At 41.8% G+C, this 18,725-nt stretch overlaps 1 protein-coding gene across 1 annotated transcript; it reads left to right on the top strand.

Annotated features, from left to right (window-relative positions):
• The first annotated feature begins 1,961 nt into the window (after positions 1-1,961).
• Positions 1,962-17,496, top strand: AKAP5 (A-kinase anchoring protein 5). The gene is made up of 2 exons (XM_075280818.1): positions 1,962-2,046; positions 15,835-17,496. Exon 2 carries the CDS (start codon positions 15,965-15,967, stop codon positions 17,315-17,317), a length of 1,353 nt encoding a protein of 450 aa, XP_075136919.1. The 5' UTR covers positions 1,962-2,046; positions 15,835-15,964; the 3' UTR covers positions 17,318-17,496.
• Positions 17,497-18,725: the final 1,229 nt, after the last annotated feature.

Below are 18,725 nucleotides of genomic sequence, written 5' to 3'. Positions count from 1 at the left end.
ACATTTCAGATGCTGAAAATCCCAAGAGAGAAGAACATTGACCAAAAATATCTAACAAAGCCATATCTAGATTATTACCCAACAATAAGCAGTCAGTGGGGTCTGCCAGCACTCTTACACATTAGGTTAGATTCCTTTATTTCCTACATGAACAGTCAACAAAACTAATGTGTATGGGGTGTGAAGGATACTCTAAAAGGCTCTTTGAAAGGAGGATTTGTAGAGAAATGAGCACTTCAGGACACGACGGTAGAAGCCTCTATAGCAGGTCTGCAATTATTAATAAAGTCATTTTCAATGAACATGCCTTTATGCCTGAATCACGATCAAACCTCTGCAATTTCCTTTGAATAGCTTCCATTCTGAGACCATTCACAAAGGTATTTATGTGCTATCATTATTCGACAAATAAAAGAAACTGGAAAACAGAAGGAGTAAGGGGGTTCATGGGAATGAATGAGGCTCATGATAAAATGCTCTTGTACTGGCTAAAGTGTCTTAAAAATAGACTTCAAGGACCATTCCTATAATTTGTAGATGTTAGTGGTATAAAAGGACATAATAAAAAAGAACAAACAGTCACCAAACGTGGGTTAATGATGCAAATATAATGAGGTGTTTGAGAATGTGTCTCTAACAAAAGTCTTGCACTCCTACACATTAAAAAGAACCTGTCACCAGGTCTGGAAAGGCCCATGGAATATTATCTGATATTATCTGCATTTTGGTGTTTTCCGTATTTCAATTCTTTCAGCTATTCCAAAGATATAAGCCCTTTTAGTTTTGATACAAGTCAAGTGGCCAGTAACACTGCATGACGTACTGCATACATAGGTCCTAACCTCAGAGAAACCAGTGTTAAAACCCACTTGGCTAGTATACCCTAATATGCATCTACAATAAAGGGGCTTATATCTTTGGAATGGCTGAACAGATCTGGATAAACAAAACACAATGCCCACAATGACAGCATTATCAGATGATCTATTTCATTGGACTTTTCTGACCTTGTGACAGGTCCTCTTTAAATATATCACATGCAATCCAGTATGGCCATAGATGTACCAGTAATCCATGTATATATGGCTTCAAAGACCTGGAAACTGGAAATCTAGACCATCAATGGAAGAACGTATCTCATCAGCTTTCATTTAGCTGGTATGGTGCCAATCTAATTTATCCCAGCCAGTCATGGGTTCTTAGCTGGGGTGTGGATGATATTTAGAAATAAAGCTATGGCAGCAAACTAAACCCTTGTTCATGGATGAGGTGAAGCCTAGCCATGGCTCTGAATCAATCTTTCCACGGTGCGGAGATGTGGCTGGTTGAGTCTACATCTGCCGATGGTATTAATGGTCTTATGTCTAAAATATCAATATCTGCATTTTTGGTAAATTACCAGAGTAAGTCTTCTGCAGACACTAAACCAGCAAGTGATCATGGAAGATTTCAGCTCTGAAGGCTTCAGAATTGTGAATGTAACTCTGGACTATAATACGGGAACAATACAAGATATTAATGCCATGTTTTTAGAAGGTGTTTCAGCTTTCGCTGTATGTATTAAGAGCTGGTGTGAAAATCCACGTTAACCCTATACCTTTTCCAAGAGTGATTTGCAGAGGAGGCAGCACCCGGGCTTCACTTAACCAAGAAGCTGTTAACAACTAAACTGCAGTGAATCACCTGTCAGATGATGTTTTATGAACAATGATGAAAATCTCTGTTCAAGACAATTTATTATTTGTTGAATAGAGCAGATTCAGTCTCTGGCTGATGTGTAAATGTAATCCCAAGCAATTTCACACTTTTCTCTTCTACAATTGCAGCCCACTCTGCTACTTGTGGGGGCTCATTACTAACAACTTTGATTCTGTCATTGTGAAACGTAGCTGTCCATCACGTGGTTGCCATGGCAATGACCAATAGCAAGCCTGTGTGTAGGAGTTTCCATCTGGCTCTGAATGCAGCATGACCTGTCGGATAGACACAAGCAGAGGAAGCCTGGCTCGTACAGGGATGAAGGATCAAACCCGAGAATTGAGACATGTAAGTTGCAAAGTCAAAACCATGTGATAACATCTTGTGTATGTTGAGGAGATTGGCAGTCTTCGTTTTTTGCAGTATCTCAATTTACAGAATTATTCTGATGGTGTATAGTGCAATGCAGTATGCTATGCTACAAGGTTATACCATCAGACACTGCGAGATAGTAACTGATATGGCCATGCTACAGTCATAGGAGGCTAAGTTCCATCTGGAACAACCTATAATGATATAATGTTATCGGTAATTATGCGTCTTAATTCAGAGAATTATTAATATCATGCACAAGAAATGCAGCCCAAAGGGGTTTAGTGAACACATCCAGCACTGCTACTTCTGTATGCACAGGTAACTCAGAGGGTGCTGGAGGGGCATATGCCCCAGGTGCTGAATGCTGTAAAATGCCAAAAAGCAACTCTGCCTTGATGAAGATGTTTCAATTTAGGGGTGAGACATTGAACCGAATCTTTGCAGTGTGTAAAGGAAAGCCAGGTTATAACTCTGCTGTATGTAAGAATGTGTCTTGTGAATATAAAACTGCAGTGTAGACCTTCAATTATGTACGGCTCAATGTGCAGAATTCAAGGTTAATTTCAGTATCAACAGTCGTGGGTATGTCTGGTTCGTTCATTGTATGCCCAATATAACAACGTATTTTAATTGAATCATATTAAATTTGTTAATATTAATTATGGTATTGTATTACTTAGGACTATGATGAATTAAAATCTTAGGAATGAACATTGATATGTAATAGAGTATTGGTTAGCAATTGTGGGTTTGTCCTCTTTGTTCTCCCTATTTGCATTATCACTGTATGCATAATATATATATCTATATGCAAACAGGTCGGGGAAACACTACAGTATCTCTGATCTAACGTCTGTCTTATATGTTCAATGATATTATTCATATTTTAATGCATATTTTTTAAACAAAATGTTAATAACAGACATATGTACACAAAAACCTATTCTCAAGTATCACAGTATGCAGACTTCTTATTTTGTTTAATTGATAGCTTTATTGGATTCCACTGGAAATCTAGTTTGACGAAGATCCCTCCTTTGGCATGCTCAGTTGCTTAGGTTTATGGTGCTTATATCTACGCCCTATATATGCATCAGTATTCAATGGTATAGCACAGTTATGGAATGCTACAGATGCAGCAGAGCTCAATTTGTCATAATTTGTCATGATATTGTGTTATCCGTTGTTTTTCATAGGACTGCAGGTAAACCTAATCTGCTAACTAAACTCAAGTGAGTTTTCACCATGTACAAGTGATGCAACCCCAAAGGGTTCCATGAACACGTGCAGCACTGCTGCTTCTGCATGAAATGGACTAGGTAGTTGGGCGCCTGCCCTAGATGCTGGGTGTAATGGTGGCACCATCAAGTTGCTCTGGCTTGACTTGAGAATTTAAGCAGATTAGGGAGAAATATATTACAATGTATAGTCTGAGGTTTTCAATAAGACTTCAACTACAGTACATTTACTGCATTATCTTAATTCAGACACAGATCATATTGCACAGACACTTAAGCTCTGCTACATCAGGTTATCATTAAATGAGGATCTGTCAATAAAATGTCCTTATATTTATTAGACAACCCTAACTACAGAACATATTGGCCCAAATTTACTATTGTAGTTACAACTAGACACTGACTTACAACATGGTGCATCTAGTTTTGAATAAAACTTTTCAACCTTCTATTCATGTGGGTGTGGTATCTCAGGGAAAGGGGTGTAGTTTAAAATTTGCCACGAAGCGCCAAAATTCATAAAAATTTATAAAATTTGGGCGCAAAGTATGCCAATGGGGGGCAACACTGCAGGCTTGCAGCGCTGGAGTCCTGGGTTCGAATCCTGCCAGGAACAACATCTGCAAGGAGTTTGTATGTTCTCCCCATGTTTGCATGGATTTCCTTCCATTCTAAAAAAGACATACTGATAGGTTGAAAAAAAATGTACATTGTGATCCCTATATGGGGCTTACAGTCTACATAAAAAAAAAAAAGTAAGCCAACTAAAAGGTGGTATAAATATAGACTAGACCGTCTAAAGATAGATCAGATTTATGATCCAGCATCGGCCACTGTGATAAATCTGGTGTGTTTTCTGACTACCTGTAAATTTGAACTGTCTACCTATTAGTAAATCCAGGCCATTGAATTCAAGGTTGAAGCAATAATGCTGAGACAAGCAGTCTTCTTTCTCTACTATGTGAAGTCAGCAATATGTTAAACACTTAGGGTACAGGAATTATATCACCTAGGGCATTATCAGAAGATACTTCTACCAACACAGGCCATGACCATAGGATGGTCATACCCTCTACACATGGGATCCATTCAGTCCATATATTCAGCAGTAGGTAATAAATACATAAAACACAACATAACTTTGGAAATAGTTTCTTGTATGCAACTTGTATGGTCCTATAGTATGGTCACAGCAAACAATGGATCAGATTTATCAAGACCGGAGTACATATGCTGGTCTTAATAAGGGTCTCAATAGGCACAAGGAGCAACTGATTTATCAGGTCTATGGCATTTAGGAACTAACTTAGATTTCCTGTATAACTCATGTAAGAAAACTGATGCAAGTTATAAGAAATATGTTGAGCTGAGGCATCCCCACCTTGTCTCCCTCTCCACCCTTCTCTACCAACATTCACGGAAAGTGGTGAGCAAAGCGCAGAATGGGGAATGTGCTGTATATATGAGCCAAGAAATGTGCTCCACATTATCAGCCATCTACACCAGAACACTGACGTAGATGGGATATTAAATCCCCCCCAAATTTTGTAGTTGATCCCGCAGTCACGTGTCACACCACTCGCTTGGATTCATCTTGATATCCTACAGGCAGTAGAATTCCTTTCACCGGAGCGCTCTCATGCTTTCTGTGTATTAGCTAGAAGTGGAGATACACAGAATGGCGTTACACAAGAGTTCAGGATTTGTAAGAATGGAGACAAATACGTCAGCATAGTACCAGTATGCACAAACTGATGACTTGATTTTTTAGACGCATTGGAACATTAAAAAAATGGTCATAAGACTGAATATAGCCGTAAAGGTGTAACTTGAATATTCCAATTTTTTTGATCAGATCTGCCAACTAACATAGTGTTGTTACCTAATCTGGGCATTTTTTTTGTCTCTTACCCGTAACAATGTGGACTTCTCACAACAGAGTTCCTTCAACACAAGTGAAGCTTTGCTGTATCGGCATGCAGGGATTTTGGAGGGGGCCACACATACCTAGTGCAAGGGGAGCACCACCAACCTGCCACTCTGTCTGGAAACCAGTTATGTCATATAGACTCTATTCAACAATTCATTTTGATCTTATGTGCCTTGTCTGCAAATACATATTACCTTTGATGTGGTCTTCAGAAAACTGAATGAGATGGCAAATAATATCTAAGCACATGTAAGGTGCTTGAAGCCAACCCCTTCAACAAAATGTCCTTAGGTGGGCAATTTGGCTAGGTACTAACCCAATATTGATCTGTTTCATTTATTTAAATGTAGATTGTGAACCCCACGCAGAGCTCACAATGTACATTTTTACCTATCAGTATATCTTTGGCATATGGGATGAAAATCCATGCAAACACGGGGAGAACATACAAACTCCTTGCAGATGTTTTTTTGCCCTTGGCGGGATTTGAACACCAGGACTCCAGTGCTGCAGGGCTACAGTGCTAACCACTGAGCCACTGTGTACAGTGGCGTAACTAGGAATGGCGGGGCCCCGTGGCGAACTTTTGACATGGGGCCCCCCCGACACCGAAGATCTCGACCGAGTCCCTCCTACGCATTCCTGCGCGCTCTATTATGTTCCATAGTGGCCCCTGCACACAGTATTATACCCAATAGTGGCCCCTGCACACAGTATTATGTCCCATAGTGGCCCCTGCACACAGTATTATGTCCCATAGTGGCCCCTGCACACAGTATTATACCCAATAGTGGCCCCTGCACACAGTACTATGTCCCATAGTGGCCCCTGCACACAGTATTATGTCCCATAGTGGCCCCTGCACACAGTATTATGTCCCATAGTGGCCCCTGTACACAGTATTATACCCAATAGTGGCCCCTGCACACAGTACTATGTCCCATAGTGGCCCCTGCACACAGTACTATGTCCCATAGTGGCCCCTGCACACAGTATTATGTCCCATAGTGGCCCCTACAGGACTAAATACTGTCACGTCACCCGCTGACCGCTATACCAGGACAAATTGTGGATAAAAAATCTGGTCATGTGCATTACAATTTAGTAACTCCATGTGCCTCGTATTAATAGCAGTTAACCCCATCATCTCCCTCACATTAACCCCTGTGTGCCTCACCATAAGAGTTACTGATATGTGAGAGACATGGAGGTAATAATAAAGTATCTTCATTACTATTACCCCCATATGTCTCACATATCAGTAACTCTTATGGTGAGGCACACAGGGGTTAATGTGAGGGAGATGATGGGGTTAACTGCTATTAATATGAGGCACATGGAGTTACTAAAACACAAGTAATCACCCCATATGCCTGACATTAATAAGTAACCCCAGTACGTACCTGTGTAGCTTTAGTTTCATTTTCCTTCTTCCTTTCTTCCTCCAGTGCAGGACGGCAGGGATAAGCCCCGCCTCCTCCTCTCATTGGTGGGCAGAGGACAGCAGAGAAAGGGAGGGGGGAGAGAGGGGGAGCATCCTGAAGCGCTGAGAGGAGCCAGAGCTGCAGCTCCTGTGTCTCAGCCGTTGCTGCAGCTGCCACCAACAGGGGGCCCCGATCATTATACTCGGGGGTCCGAAAAGACCTCCGAGAATAATGATAGCAGCAGTAGCAGCTGTCACCGGGCCCCTAATGTCCCGGTCCCTGTGGCAGCTGCTACCGCTGCTATGGTGGTAGTTACGCCACTGACTGTGTAGCCCTGCCATATATTGATCTGTTTTATATATTTTCCTGTTCTTTTATACATTCTAGTGATCATTACATGATGTTAGAGATGAGCGAACACTATTCGAAACAGCCGTTTCGAATAGCACGCTCCCATAAAAATGAATGGACATAGCCGGCACGCGGGGGGTTAAGCGGCTGGCTGCCGGCAAAGTCTGCGTGCTGGCCGCATCCATTCATTTCTATGAGAGTATTCTATTCAAAGCGGCTGTTTCGAATAGTGTTTGCTCATCTCTACATGAGGTATAATACACTGCTTATTACTGTGTATATGCTAATGACGTATTGCACTATAAGATGTAAGACTGTCACTTTCATTGTGTTTGTGCTGACTCATTGTGCTTACTTCGGTCTAGCACTTTCTGGAAAGGAGAAGGTGCATTGCTTCTAACCAATTGGGCAAAACCAGTTATGCCTATTGGTTGCGCTGCAGGCGGTGCCTTTGTTGCGCCATAAGTGGTACAACTTCTGCACACTACCAGTTAAGGCCTTGTGGTCATGCTGGATGGAAAAGCTTATATATAAAAGACTTTCTAGTCTGGAGCTTTGCTTCAGCCATTGCAGCTACAGTAGCTATCTGTGTAGTACGTTCCCCAGAAAAGAGCCTGACTGTACTCGAAGGCAAGTGCAGCCAGTGTAGCGCGTATTTGAGAAGCAGGACTGGTACGAGCTGCTGAGTCCAAACCCTTATGATAACTGGGCAATTGTTGCGTGTTGCCTTGGGACTGCTTCTCTCACGCTAAAAGAAATTGCAGAGAGTTATAATTGTCTACTATCAATTGCACTGCTGTAGTCGATCCCTGTTATAACTGAACTGCTGTTCAATACTTCAACTACTACTATACACAAGTTCTGGTGACAATGATCCTGTGTATCTGAGTGTGCTTTCCTTGACTGCATCTTCTGCTGCCTTGTCCGTGGATAGGTCGGTGTGGATGTACTTGGTCCACAGAACTTGGGGTGTAAGTGGTGATGGCCTGAGAGGCATAATTTGAAGCTCCTGGGCCCCAATGCAAAATTTGCAATGGGAGTGGTGATGGCCTGAGAGGCATAATTTGAAGCTCCTGGGCCCCAATGCAAAATTTGCAATGGGACCCCTAGATACCTTGTGCCATTTAGAATAATGGTATATCATATGTGAAAAGGTATATCATATGTGAAAAAGGGTCCTTAGGGTCCATTCACGCGGAAGAAAATGGAGAGGGGTTTGGTGTGGAATTTTCCACGCTGAAAAAAAAGCCTCCCAATGACTTCAATGGGTGCTGCTAGCTTTTTTTTCCAATAACGGAATTTTCCACTAGCGGAAAATGCCCCAGTGTCATGCTGTTCTCTCCCCCCTTCATCTGCCCCAGTGTCATGTCGTTCCCTCCCCTTCATCTGCCCCAGTGTCATGCCGTTCTCCCCCCCTTCATCTGCCCCAGTGTAATGCTGTTCTCCCCACTTCATCTGCCCTAGTGTCATGCCGTTCTCCCCCCCTTTATTTGCCCCCGTGTCATGCCATTCTCCCCCCCTTCATTTGCCCCAGTGTCATGCTGTTCTCTCCCCCTTCATCTGCCCCAGTGTCATGCCGTTCCCCCCCTTCATCTGCCCCAGTGTCATGCCGTTCCCCCCTTCATTTGCCCCAGTGTCATGCCGTTCTCCCCCCCTTCATTTGCCCCAGTGTCATGCTCTACTCTCCCCCTTCATCTGCCCTAGTATTATGCCGTTCCCCCCCCTTCATCTGCTCCAGTGTCATCCTGTTCTCCCCTCCTTCATCTGCCCCAGTGTCATGCCGTTCTTCCCCCCTTCATCTGCTCCAATGTCATGCCATTCTCCCTCCCTTCATCTGCCCCAGTGTCATGTCGTTCTCCCCCCTTCAACTGCTCCAGTGTCATGCCGTTCCCCCCTCCTTCATCTGCTCCAGTGTCATGCCATTCTCCCTCCCTTCATCTGCCCCAGTGTCATGTCGTTCTCCCCCCTTCATCTGCTCCAGTGTCATGCCATTCTCCCCTCCTTCATCTGCCCCAGTGTCATGCCATTCCCCCCCCCCTCATCTGCCCCCAGTTTCATGGGACCCCTACATTATGTTCCACCTATATGTTTAATACAAAAAACCCCCACTTATACTCACCTTCCATCGCTCCCCCGCCGCTCTCTCCGCAGTCTGAAACGCTCATAGAGTTGTAGGCGCGATGAGACGTCATCACATCACGGCTACAAATGCAGGAGAGCAGCGTTAAAGCAGGAGCTGAACTGTGACAGCTCCTGCTTTAAACAGCTATGTATTCAGCTCATCGGCGTCCGTAGAAATCGGGGCATGCCGACCAGGACCGTTTTGTTAGGATCCGCCCGTCTCAGGGTTTAGGGCTCGGTAGTGGCTGCTAACGCTAAGTTCACACCAGTGCCTGAACTCCGTTTTCAGGTTTCCGTCTTCTGCATGCAGAAGACGGAAACCTGTCATGCTGAGTCTGGCCGTGAGCGCCAGTGAGCGTTCTATGTGCTCTGTGGCAAAACCGTTTTTTTTAAACTGGACACAGAGTACTGCATGTCCGACTCTGTGTCCGGTTTAAAAAAAACGGTTTCGCCGCGGAGCACATAAAACGCTCACCGGAGCACATGGCTGGAGACTTTTCAAGCCCATTCAAATAAATGGGATTGAAACATGCCGGCAGGTTTCTGTCTCCTGCCCCTGTTTTGTGCCAGAAACGGAAACCTGTAGAACGAAGTATGGGTGCAGATGTGAACGAGCCCTTACTCTGCACCTTCTATAGTTATGCCCCTGGATACCTTGGTCCCTTATGCTACATACACATCAGTTCATATGTCATATTTCCATGGTTTAGCCTATATTCCTCACCTTACATAACAACCTGTTTACGTGTGATGAATATTCATTATAATAAAGAGTGAACACCACACATGCTGTCAGCAAACTGCACACAGTTGTGCAGATCTATAAAAATGAGTGAAAACACAGGGGGGCTGCTCAGCAACCTATAAGGTAATATATGGTAAATCATGCTTTTCATCAGTAGGTTCTGATTTTTAGATTTTTCACCATGGTATACTATAACATGTTATGAAGCTCTACTTTATAAATAATATGTTGCAGTATTGCTTAAGGGTTTGTAACTATGATTGGAAAGATCTGTTTTTATGCTTTTAGATACGGTGCCATTAAATAGTGGCAGATTTCTCATTTGCTACAGATTATTAATGGTAGAGGTGTAAAGCGAGCATTTTGCAGTGACTGTAGCATTTTTTCAGTAATGTTATTACATGAATCATTAACATTTTGATCAATGGGCAGATTTGGCATACAGATAATAGAGGGGCCATTAGCGAAAAACTAGGGCTAGACTAGCCCTTCTAAATACCAGAGATTATTCTAGAAGGCCAAGGTATTGAGAATATGGGGGAAATTTACTAACTTGTATAGATGGCTTATGGCCAGGGGCGTAACTACTGGGGTAGCAGAGTTAGCGGCTGCCACAGGGCCCGGGACATTAGGGGCCCGGAGACAGCTGCATTTATTTTTCTTAATAGGCTGTTACCGACTGGAGTTACTCCTATGGGGCATAATAGTATGTGCAGGGGCCACTGTGGGGCATAATACTGTGTGCAGGGGCTACTATGGGGCATAATACTGCACGCAGGAATGCGGGGGGGGGGGGGGCGGTCAGGGTCTTCATCGTCGGTCAGGGGAAGGGGGCCAAGTCAAAAGTTCACCACGGGGCCCCGCCATTCCTAGTTATGTCACTGCTTATGGCCCTTTCTTGCATCAAAGATGCATCGCATTGTTCCTTCTGGACATCTGAGCAACGTGTCCTGCATGTTCAATAACATAGACCAGGACAGATGGGCCTGGTTTTTCACTTTCCTTCCACATTCTTTCCATTCTTGCCAACAGTCCCAAAGTGGCCAGAATTGTTCTGAGTTTTCAGACAATCCCTAGGGTTTCTCTAAAAGGGGCAGAGTTTCTGAAAAATCCAACCAAAAGTCAGTAGTTCCAGCTAGATTTGCATTCTATAATGCTATAGGCAATATGAAGTCAAATCTTGATAACTATACCTAGCCATGACCCCTTGCTAAGACCCTGATCCCCATGTTTGCTATCAATGCAGTTTCTCTGGAAAGGAGACTCCAAATTGTCATCATTCAGTGGCACACTGGATGAAACCAACCAGGGTTAGGGCCCCCATCTACAAGGGCCCCATAGCAATTAATAATTCAATGATTATTGTACTGTTGACGTGTGACTAGATAATAATAATAATATTAGTTCAAGTTTTGCTTATTTAAAAATAAAATTATAAAAATTACAAAAATACAAAATTAAATTACACACTTAACTAGCCACTATAAAGATGGTGTGAAGGTCACCTTGAGCTAAAGGGAAAACACATGGATGTTATAATTTCATTTCTGTGGAATGAGCTGCATGACCTTTCTGATTCCTGGAAATGGCTCCAAGTAATCTTACATTACTTCTAGACTATGACATATGCAGACTGCTGCCTTTGCTTTTACCAGTATTAACTGACGTCAAATTGTACAATGAAATACTGCAGCACAACCAATGTCTTATGCTGCACAGCACAGCTTTAATATTATAAGACATGCTGCAAGGAAGCAGGCTGTCTGCCAGCTAATATAAAGTGAGCATATTATGGTGCTCCAGCCCTTCAAGTGCATAAGGCAGGAAAAATATGTCATTGCCTTACAGAGGATCTTAAAGGGATATTGCAGTTTTAGCAAATACATGTTACTCATTGAATAATAAAAAGTTATAGAATGTTTCAATTAATTCAGTATCAATTCTGCATAGTTTTAAAGGGATTCTATCATTAAAATCAAATTTTTTTTCAATCACACATAGGAATAGCCTTAAGAAAGGCTATTCTTCTCCTACCTTTAGATGTCTTCTCCGCGCCGCCGTTCGGTAGAAATCCCTGCTTTCATCTGTATGCAAATGAGTTCTCTCGCAGCACTGGGGGCGTCCCCAATGCTGCAAGAAAAATCTCCAGCGCCGCCTCCATCTTCTTCAGGAATGACCTCTCTGTGCATCTTCTTCTGGAGCTGGGTTCAAACTTCTAGGCCTCGGGCAGAGCCAATGCCCGCGGCCACAAGAAAATGGCCACTTACTTACTGTGTGCTTCTTTTTTCTGTGTCGTGCTGGGATCTCTGCGTCCCATTGAAAACAAAAGGAGGTGGTTTCATCGAGGAATCTGCTCCAGATTAAGGGGCAAAATCTGCCCCCAAATCTGCGGCAAATTCCTCCATGTGAACACAGCCATAGTGAATATTAAACTGCTCTGGTCATGTGATGGACACACAGGTGCATGGCTCATTACAAGACATATATACAATACATATATACAGATATACTGTAACGAGCCATGCACCTATGTGATCATCACATGACCAGGATTCTATTATCTCTGGAGGTAAACAATGAAGGTTCTCATTGAATGACAGCAAGCAGAGACCTTAAAATTAAACACCAAAATATTCCCCAGTGCGTTAATGAAATCAAAACAGGAATAGAAATATACAGAATGAAACTTTATTAATGCATGACAAATCACCTGACATAAAAACAAAGGAGGGATGTCACAGTGATAAAATAGCTAGCACTGAATGTATGACTTTCAATTAACAAATCAATATTACACAATATAAATATATAAAAGTTAAGCAAGTTATAAACCAGTTATATTAATATTATAAAATAATAAATATAGAAAGTCATCCACATAAAGTTGCTATAGAAATAAGTGTTGTAACTTAAGTCTTGTGGGCCCCAGTGGAAACATTTGTCTGGGGCCCCCTATCCCCTCCCTACAGAGAATTCTTGATAGTGATGGTTATGGGTGCTGCAAAGGTACCTCAGATACTTGAAGGGGATACAACTTTAGTACCCACAACTGCAGTTATCAAGAATACGGTAAGTGAGCAGCACAGTCTAAGAAATATAAGAGATCAGTGGAGGTCCAACTCCAGGGGCCCCTGCTAATCAACTGTTTGAAGGTACTGTGGTGCTTTTGTGAGCTCTGTGAATCCTTCACTATTTACATTGCACAGAATCAGTTTTATAATCATCATGCAATGTTATTACAGACTGTAGTAATAGTGCACAGTTGCTATAAAACAAATGGCATGTCATATAAATAGTGAAGGGGCCCCACACAGCATAATATGCTCAACAGTGGCCCCACACAGTATTTTATGCTCCACAGTGGTCCCCACACAGTCTTATATGATCCATAGTGGCCCCCCACAGTCTTATATGCTCTACAGTGGCCCAGACATAGTCATATATGCTCCACAGTGACCCCCCACACAGTATAATATGCTTTACAGTGGCCCCCCCGTACAGTAGAATATGCTCCCCACAGTGACCCCACACAGTATAAAATGCTCCCAAGATCCGCTAAAGGTGAATCCCCCCCCCCAGCTCGATGCTATTATTAATATTATTGTAATAAGTAGAAGCCCAGGGGAGGTAATTAAAAATAACAAACACTTATACTCACCTTGCCTCACCTCTCCTAGGCATCCTGGCTCTCTTCAGTATCTTCTTCAGTTCTCTTCTGTCTGTGACTGAGGAGACATCATATAACAATATGTACAGCAGTGAGGACACCAGGCTTTCCTCAACCGCTATCATGGTGCTTTGGGGCACCTGCCATCTCTTGCTGGCAATGGGCCACGTACCCCTCTGAGCCTGGTCACACACCCCTGACCATGATCGCTCAGCCACTGATAGAAATACATAATGCCAAGTAGTATAAATGGCAACTAAACTCAATAAATGCTAATGGTGCGCTAAATACAATAGTATACAGTGATACATATACCTATATGTTATGGCAGATCCAAATACTGCTATGATCTCCACCTCACAACCCCACACACATTTTGCCCCTTGCTTTTTCTGGGGGTACTCAAAAGAGAGCTCTCTTGAAATTTCATGAAAATAGCAGAGTTTTATTGGAAAACTAAGTGTTTATTATATCATATAGTTATGTAGTCACTTTTGTAGTCATAACAGGGCAGTTGAAACAAGCCATAAGTCTATCAACTTTGTGCAGCATGAGAAAGGATCAAGAGAAGAGGAAGGGGTACATCGCAGAACTTTGTTTTTGACTTGATTCAATGAATAACATTTTTGAAGACATTGGAAAACCCCTTTAAGGGTCCATTCACACGGAGGAAACTGGTGAAGAATGTGGTGTGGAATTTTCCACACTGAAAATAAAGCCTCCCATTGTTTTTAATGGGTTCCGCTACCTTTTTTTTTCCACTAACGGAATCTTCCACTAGTGAAAAATTCTGCTAGTGGAAAAAAAGCTAGCAGCACCCATTTAAGTCAATGGGAGGCTTTTTTTTTCAGCGTGGAAAATTCCACACCACATTCCTCACCATTTTCCTCCTGTGAATGGCCCCTAAGGCTAAGGCCCCACATAGCAGTCCGCAGCCAAAAAGCACTGCGAGAAAAAACGCTGTGGTTTCTGCAGGAGAAATTGGTATGATTTCAAACATGCATGGATTTTTGAAAAAACTGCTTTTCTGCAGCATTTTTTTTTCTGCAATGTATGGATAGGATTAGCCAGAATCTCATTCACTTTGCTGGTACTGTAAAATACTGAGTTTTTCCCCGCTGCATTTCCACAATGTGAAGCCTTAGCCTTAAACTGCACCAGATTTTCCAAAGTATCTAATTTTGTTAGAAAATCTAGAGCACTTTTATGTTTAAACAAATTTTATTAAGATTTTCAAAAGTGAAACAAGAAAACAGTATGACACAAGACATAAAACAGCGGGCTAGGACCTTAAGCTTGAAGAATATGGTAGTCCAGAGAGGAATGTAGAGCACTTTTAGGCTAAGTTCACACGTGGAGCGTGTGGGCAGATTTTGGCACCGAGAGTGACATGGGGAGCCTCAAATAAATGGGCCAACTCCGGAGGTTGCTGCCGCCAGGTGGACGCCGCAGCTCCACAAGCCTCGGAATCTGATTGAAGAAAGGGCAGCTCACTTGTTTATTCCGTGAGCAGTGACATGCCGCTCCCAGAAAAAAGTAGCCTGGCGGTCTACATAGACCACCATTGTGAGGGGGCGGATTATGACGTGGTTTACGTGCCATAATCCGTCCCCTTAGTGCCCGTGTGAATTAGCCCTTAGACTGTCTAGTATAACTTTACACCACTTATTAGCTGGCTTAGTTACCAAAAACATTTTGGTTTAAAGTCGTGGCACATTGTCCAGAATTTTGGTGAAATTTTTCGTGTACAGTTTAGCATATTAAGCTCCCACCATTTTCAATAAGCCCCACCTACAAATTACAACAGAGTGCTGGATCATTTTTATTGTTTATCCGCCCCACTATCTTAGAGATCTGTATTGTCATGCCTAGTTCCAAAACATCCTAGAGACAGCAGCAGGCATACCCAGTTGAGGTTGGGGTTCAGAGTATAACATTGTCCCCTTAGGCCTCATAAATACTTTGGCGCAATCTCTATCCAGAACTATAAAGAAACAGACATCAATATCTCATGACGTTTGCTTTCCTTTTTTAAAGGTTAACTTTCATAGATTATTTCTACTCCTAGTGAATGAACAGATTGCATTCTCATCATTCTCAGTTCTCCAAATGAGAAGCATATTCTAGGCAATACTGGTAGACTAATAACTTCAGTCAGTGTATTGAATATGTGCCAGCCATGATTTACTCTATAATTTAACAAAGCCTGTCTAGGAGGGTAATGTAAAAATATAACTTTTAATTACGATCTACATTTTTATCTAATTTTTTTTCTATACCTTTAGGTATTTATTACTTGAAAACGCCAGATTTGGAATGGAAGCAAGTGAAGACAAGCTACAAATTATACAATAAAAAACACTCATTATCCACAGATGATATAGACCATTTTTGGTCCTACATACATATCTAAAAATGTCGGAATGTAACGTGATCTCATCTGATCAACCTCAGTCACAATCATGTCAAGAAGACCAAGTCAGCAAATATTTTAGAGGCTATTCATCTATGGGATTTCTCCGTAAAGGTAAAAACAAAAGAAAACAAAGTCGAACCAATCTATGTAATAAACCCAACTTCAATGAAAGTGACAAGAAAACTGTTAACATAACAGCAAAAAAAGGTGAGGTTCTTGGTTTGGAAGAAGTCTCTAATGAATTTACTTGTACCTCAGAAATTATGGAGACCTACCATCTTAATACTAACAAAGAAGCAAAATTTAGCTTCCGCAAATTAGAGGATGGCACTTTTGCCTTAGAAACCAAAAGCGCAAGTGAGATGAATTCAGACAAGAATGAGGGTGGAAATACAAAGAGGTCCACAAAGGCCCGTCACAAAAAAGGGCGTTATGCACACAAGCCATTAAAAATTTGCTTTAAAAAAAGAAGCAAAGCTCTTCGAAAGTCTTCAGATTCGAATGATGAGTACAAATCAGATAAAACGATAACAGAGGGCAACAGCTGTGTTGGGGACAATGACGAATGCTCAGAACATGATCAGACGAAAAGAAAAACCTGGGCAACTTTAAAGAGTCTGGTAACTCGAAGACGGAAGTTGCGTTCTTCCGTAAAAAGACAATCTCAGTTGAGTGGAAGACACCTTGAAACCAACACAGGTAATACTTCTATTCAACGAATTTCAAAGAAGAGAAGATTCACTAATATGAAGATTCCATGCATGAACTTCTCAAGAGGAAAAAGGTCCACAAGTATCCCACTATCTTCTGAAGACACCATAAAACCACTAGATACCAGTGGAACAGATTCAGGATCTGATTGCGACAGAAGTGACAAAGCTCTGGCTGTTAAGTATAAGCTTCAGAAGTCTTTAGACATAGAAAATGGCAAAATTGGTAGCAATCTTGATGATGATTTACTGACAAGCATAGATCCAAAGGCAGAAGACACAGATAAAATTTGTAGATCGTCAAGTAAAACTTCCCAAAATAAACAAAATGGCCAAGAAACCATTAGGCCTGAATTGAGTGACAACTTATCCATAAGTGTTGATATCCAGCCTGTGACTGAATCCCAAAGAAGTATCAGTGAAAATTCCCTTAAAGACTGTAAAGATGATTTGAAGGTCCCTTTAATCAGTGAAATTACCATTACAGTTGATTCACCTTCAGATGTTTACGAAATGCTTCTTAAATCTACAGCTGCTTCACTTGTCAATAAAGTTATCGAGTCATCTATTCAAAAAATTACTGAAGAGGAAACCTTCCTTAATCATGTGCCGGGCAAGGACTCTGGAAGATTCTATGTTTAAGAATAAAGACAGATTTTCAGTATGTTGTGAAATGTTGTGCCTTCAAAGACAAAGAAACATTCTAAAATGAAAAATATCTAAATGGAAAAAATCTCTAAAGTCATCTTGGAGCCATCGAATTGGGATGCTGCACTCCATTAACAGTCAGTGGAGTCTGTCAGCCTGAAAATGGGTCTGGCATATTGGTCGTAACTCCTTTATTATGTTATTTTAGTATTATATGTTGTTTTTACTTCTTTAATTAACATGTCTATTTAAGAAAAAGTATAACATTGTTTTTACATACTGTAATATATATCGTTTCTAATAATCGTACATATTATATTCTTTAAATTAATATATTATACCTCCTGTTATGATTCACATATAAAATTAAGCAATTTCCAAACCTGAGTCTTTACTATACTGTGATAGATGGCTGCAGTGTATGACTGTACAGATTATTTCATGTGCCGTCCATAAATTAACAAGTAGTTGTTTATTTAGCGCAGTCTAAGGGAGCCTTCACACGATGTAACGCTGCGCTCATTCTGATTGTAAAAAGACGTTCAGAATGAGCAGGTAAAAAGCAGCTCCCATTGACATGAATGGGAGCCGGCATACGTGCGCTCCCCATTGAAATCAATAGGAGGCTTTTTTCCTATGCTTTCAATGTATTACGCGCGTAATACATTGAAAGCATAGGGGAAAAAAATTTAGTACAGTCAAAAGAGCTGTGACACTGGAGTATACTGTAGATGTAGGTTCTCTTCACATTAGTGTCATTGTTCTTGTTTACACTAGTGCCTCAAGACCAGCCATAGTTTAATGTAATGTAAGTAAAGACGATCGCTCCATAACAAAATGTGATCCCATAATATTCAGATTAAATAAGTGCAGAAATGCAAACAGCCTCAAATAAAAGTCAAAAAGAGCTGCTGTAAACTGCAAATCAACTTTTACGTAGATGACAGTAATGTATCTGTAAGGCACTTGCAATAGGAGCAATTCCCAGTAGCTGCTGGTGAACCCTGGTGGCAGGGGCATGACAAGACAGTGAGCCCTAAGCTCAACCCATCACTGCCCCTACCTGCTTGCCTCACTGTCCTAGGCGGCAGAGGACAACTGGTCGATAAGCCCTTCCTATATATAAGTGACAACACAGAATGCAGACAAGACAAACAACAACAAAGGGAGGTCAGCTAGCCAAGGGTCTGGTAGCAGTCAAGCAATGCAGTACAGAATCTTAATCCAAGAGGATAGTCACAACGGAAGCCAAGGTTCATAGATTAGTAATACAATAGTAGCAGAAAGAGGAGCTTAGCAGGGACAAAGTCTAAGGCTGGAGTCACAATAGCCAGCAAACCTATGTGGGCTGATGGCTGGTATATAGGAAGCCAAAGACCTTCCCTAGGCTTGATTGGAAGTT

Source organism: Leptodactylus fuscus, chromosome 7, assembly GCF_031893055.1.
Source record: "Leptodactylus fuscus isolate aLepFus1 chromosome 7, aLepFus1.hap2, whole genome shotgun sequence".
In the NCBI taxonomy this organism is placed as follows: Eukaryota; Metazoa; Chordata; class Amphibia; order Anura; family Leptodactylidae; genus Leptodactylus; species Leptodactylus fuscus.
This window is presented reverse-complemented; position numbering and strand designations above follow the sequence as displayed.

What these genes read in the sequence shown, in the direction of transcription:
- AKAP5 (XM_075280818.1), top strand. Translation starts at nt 15,965, where the DNA reads ATGTCGGAATGTAACGTGATCTCATCTGATCAACCTCAGTCACAATCA.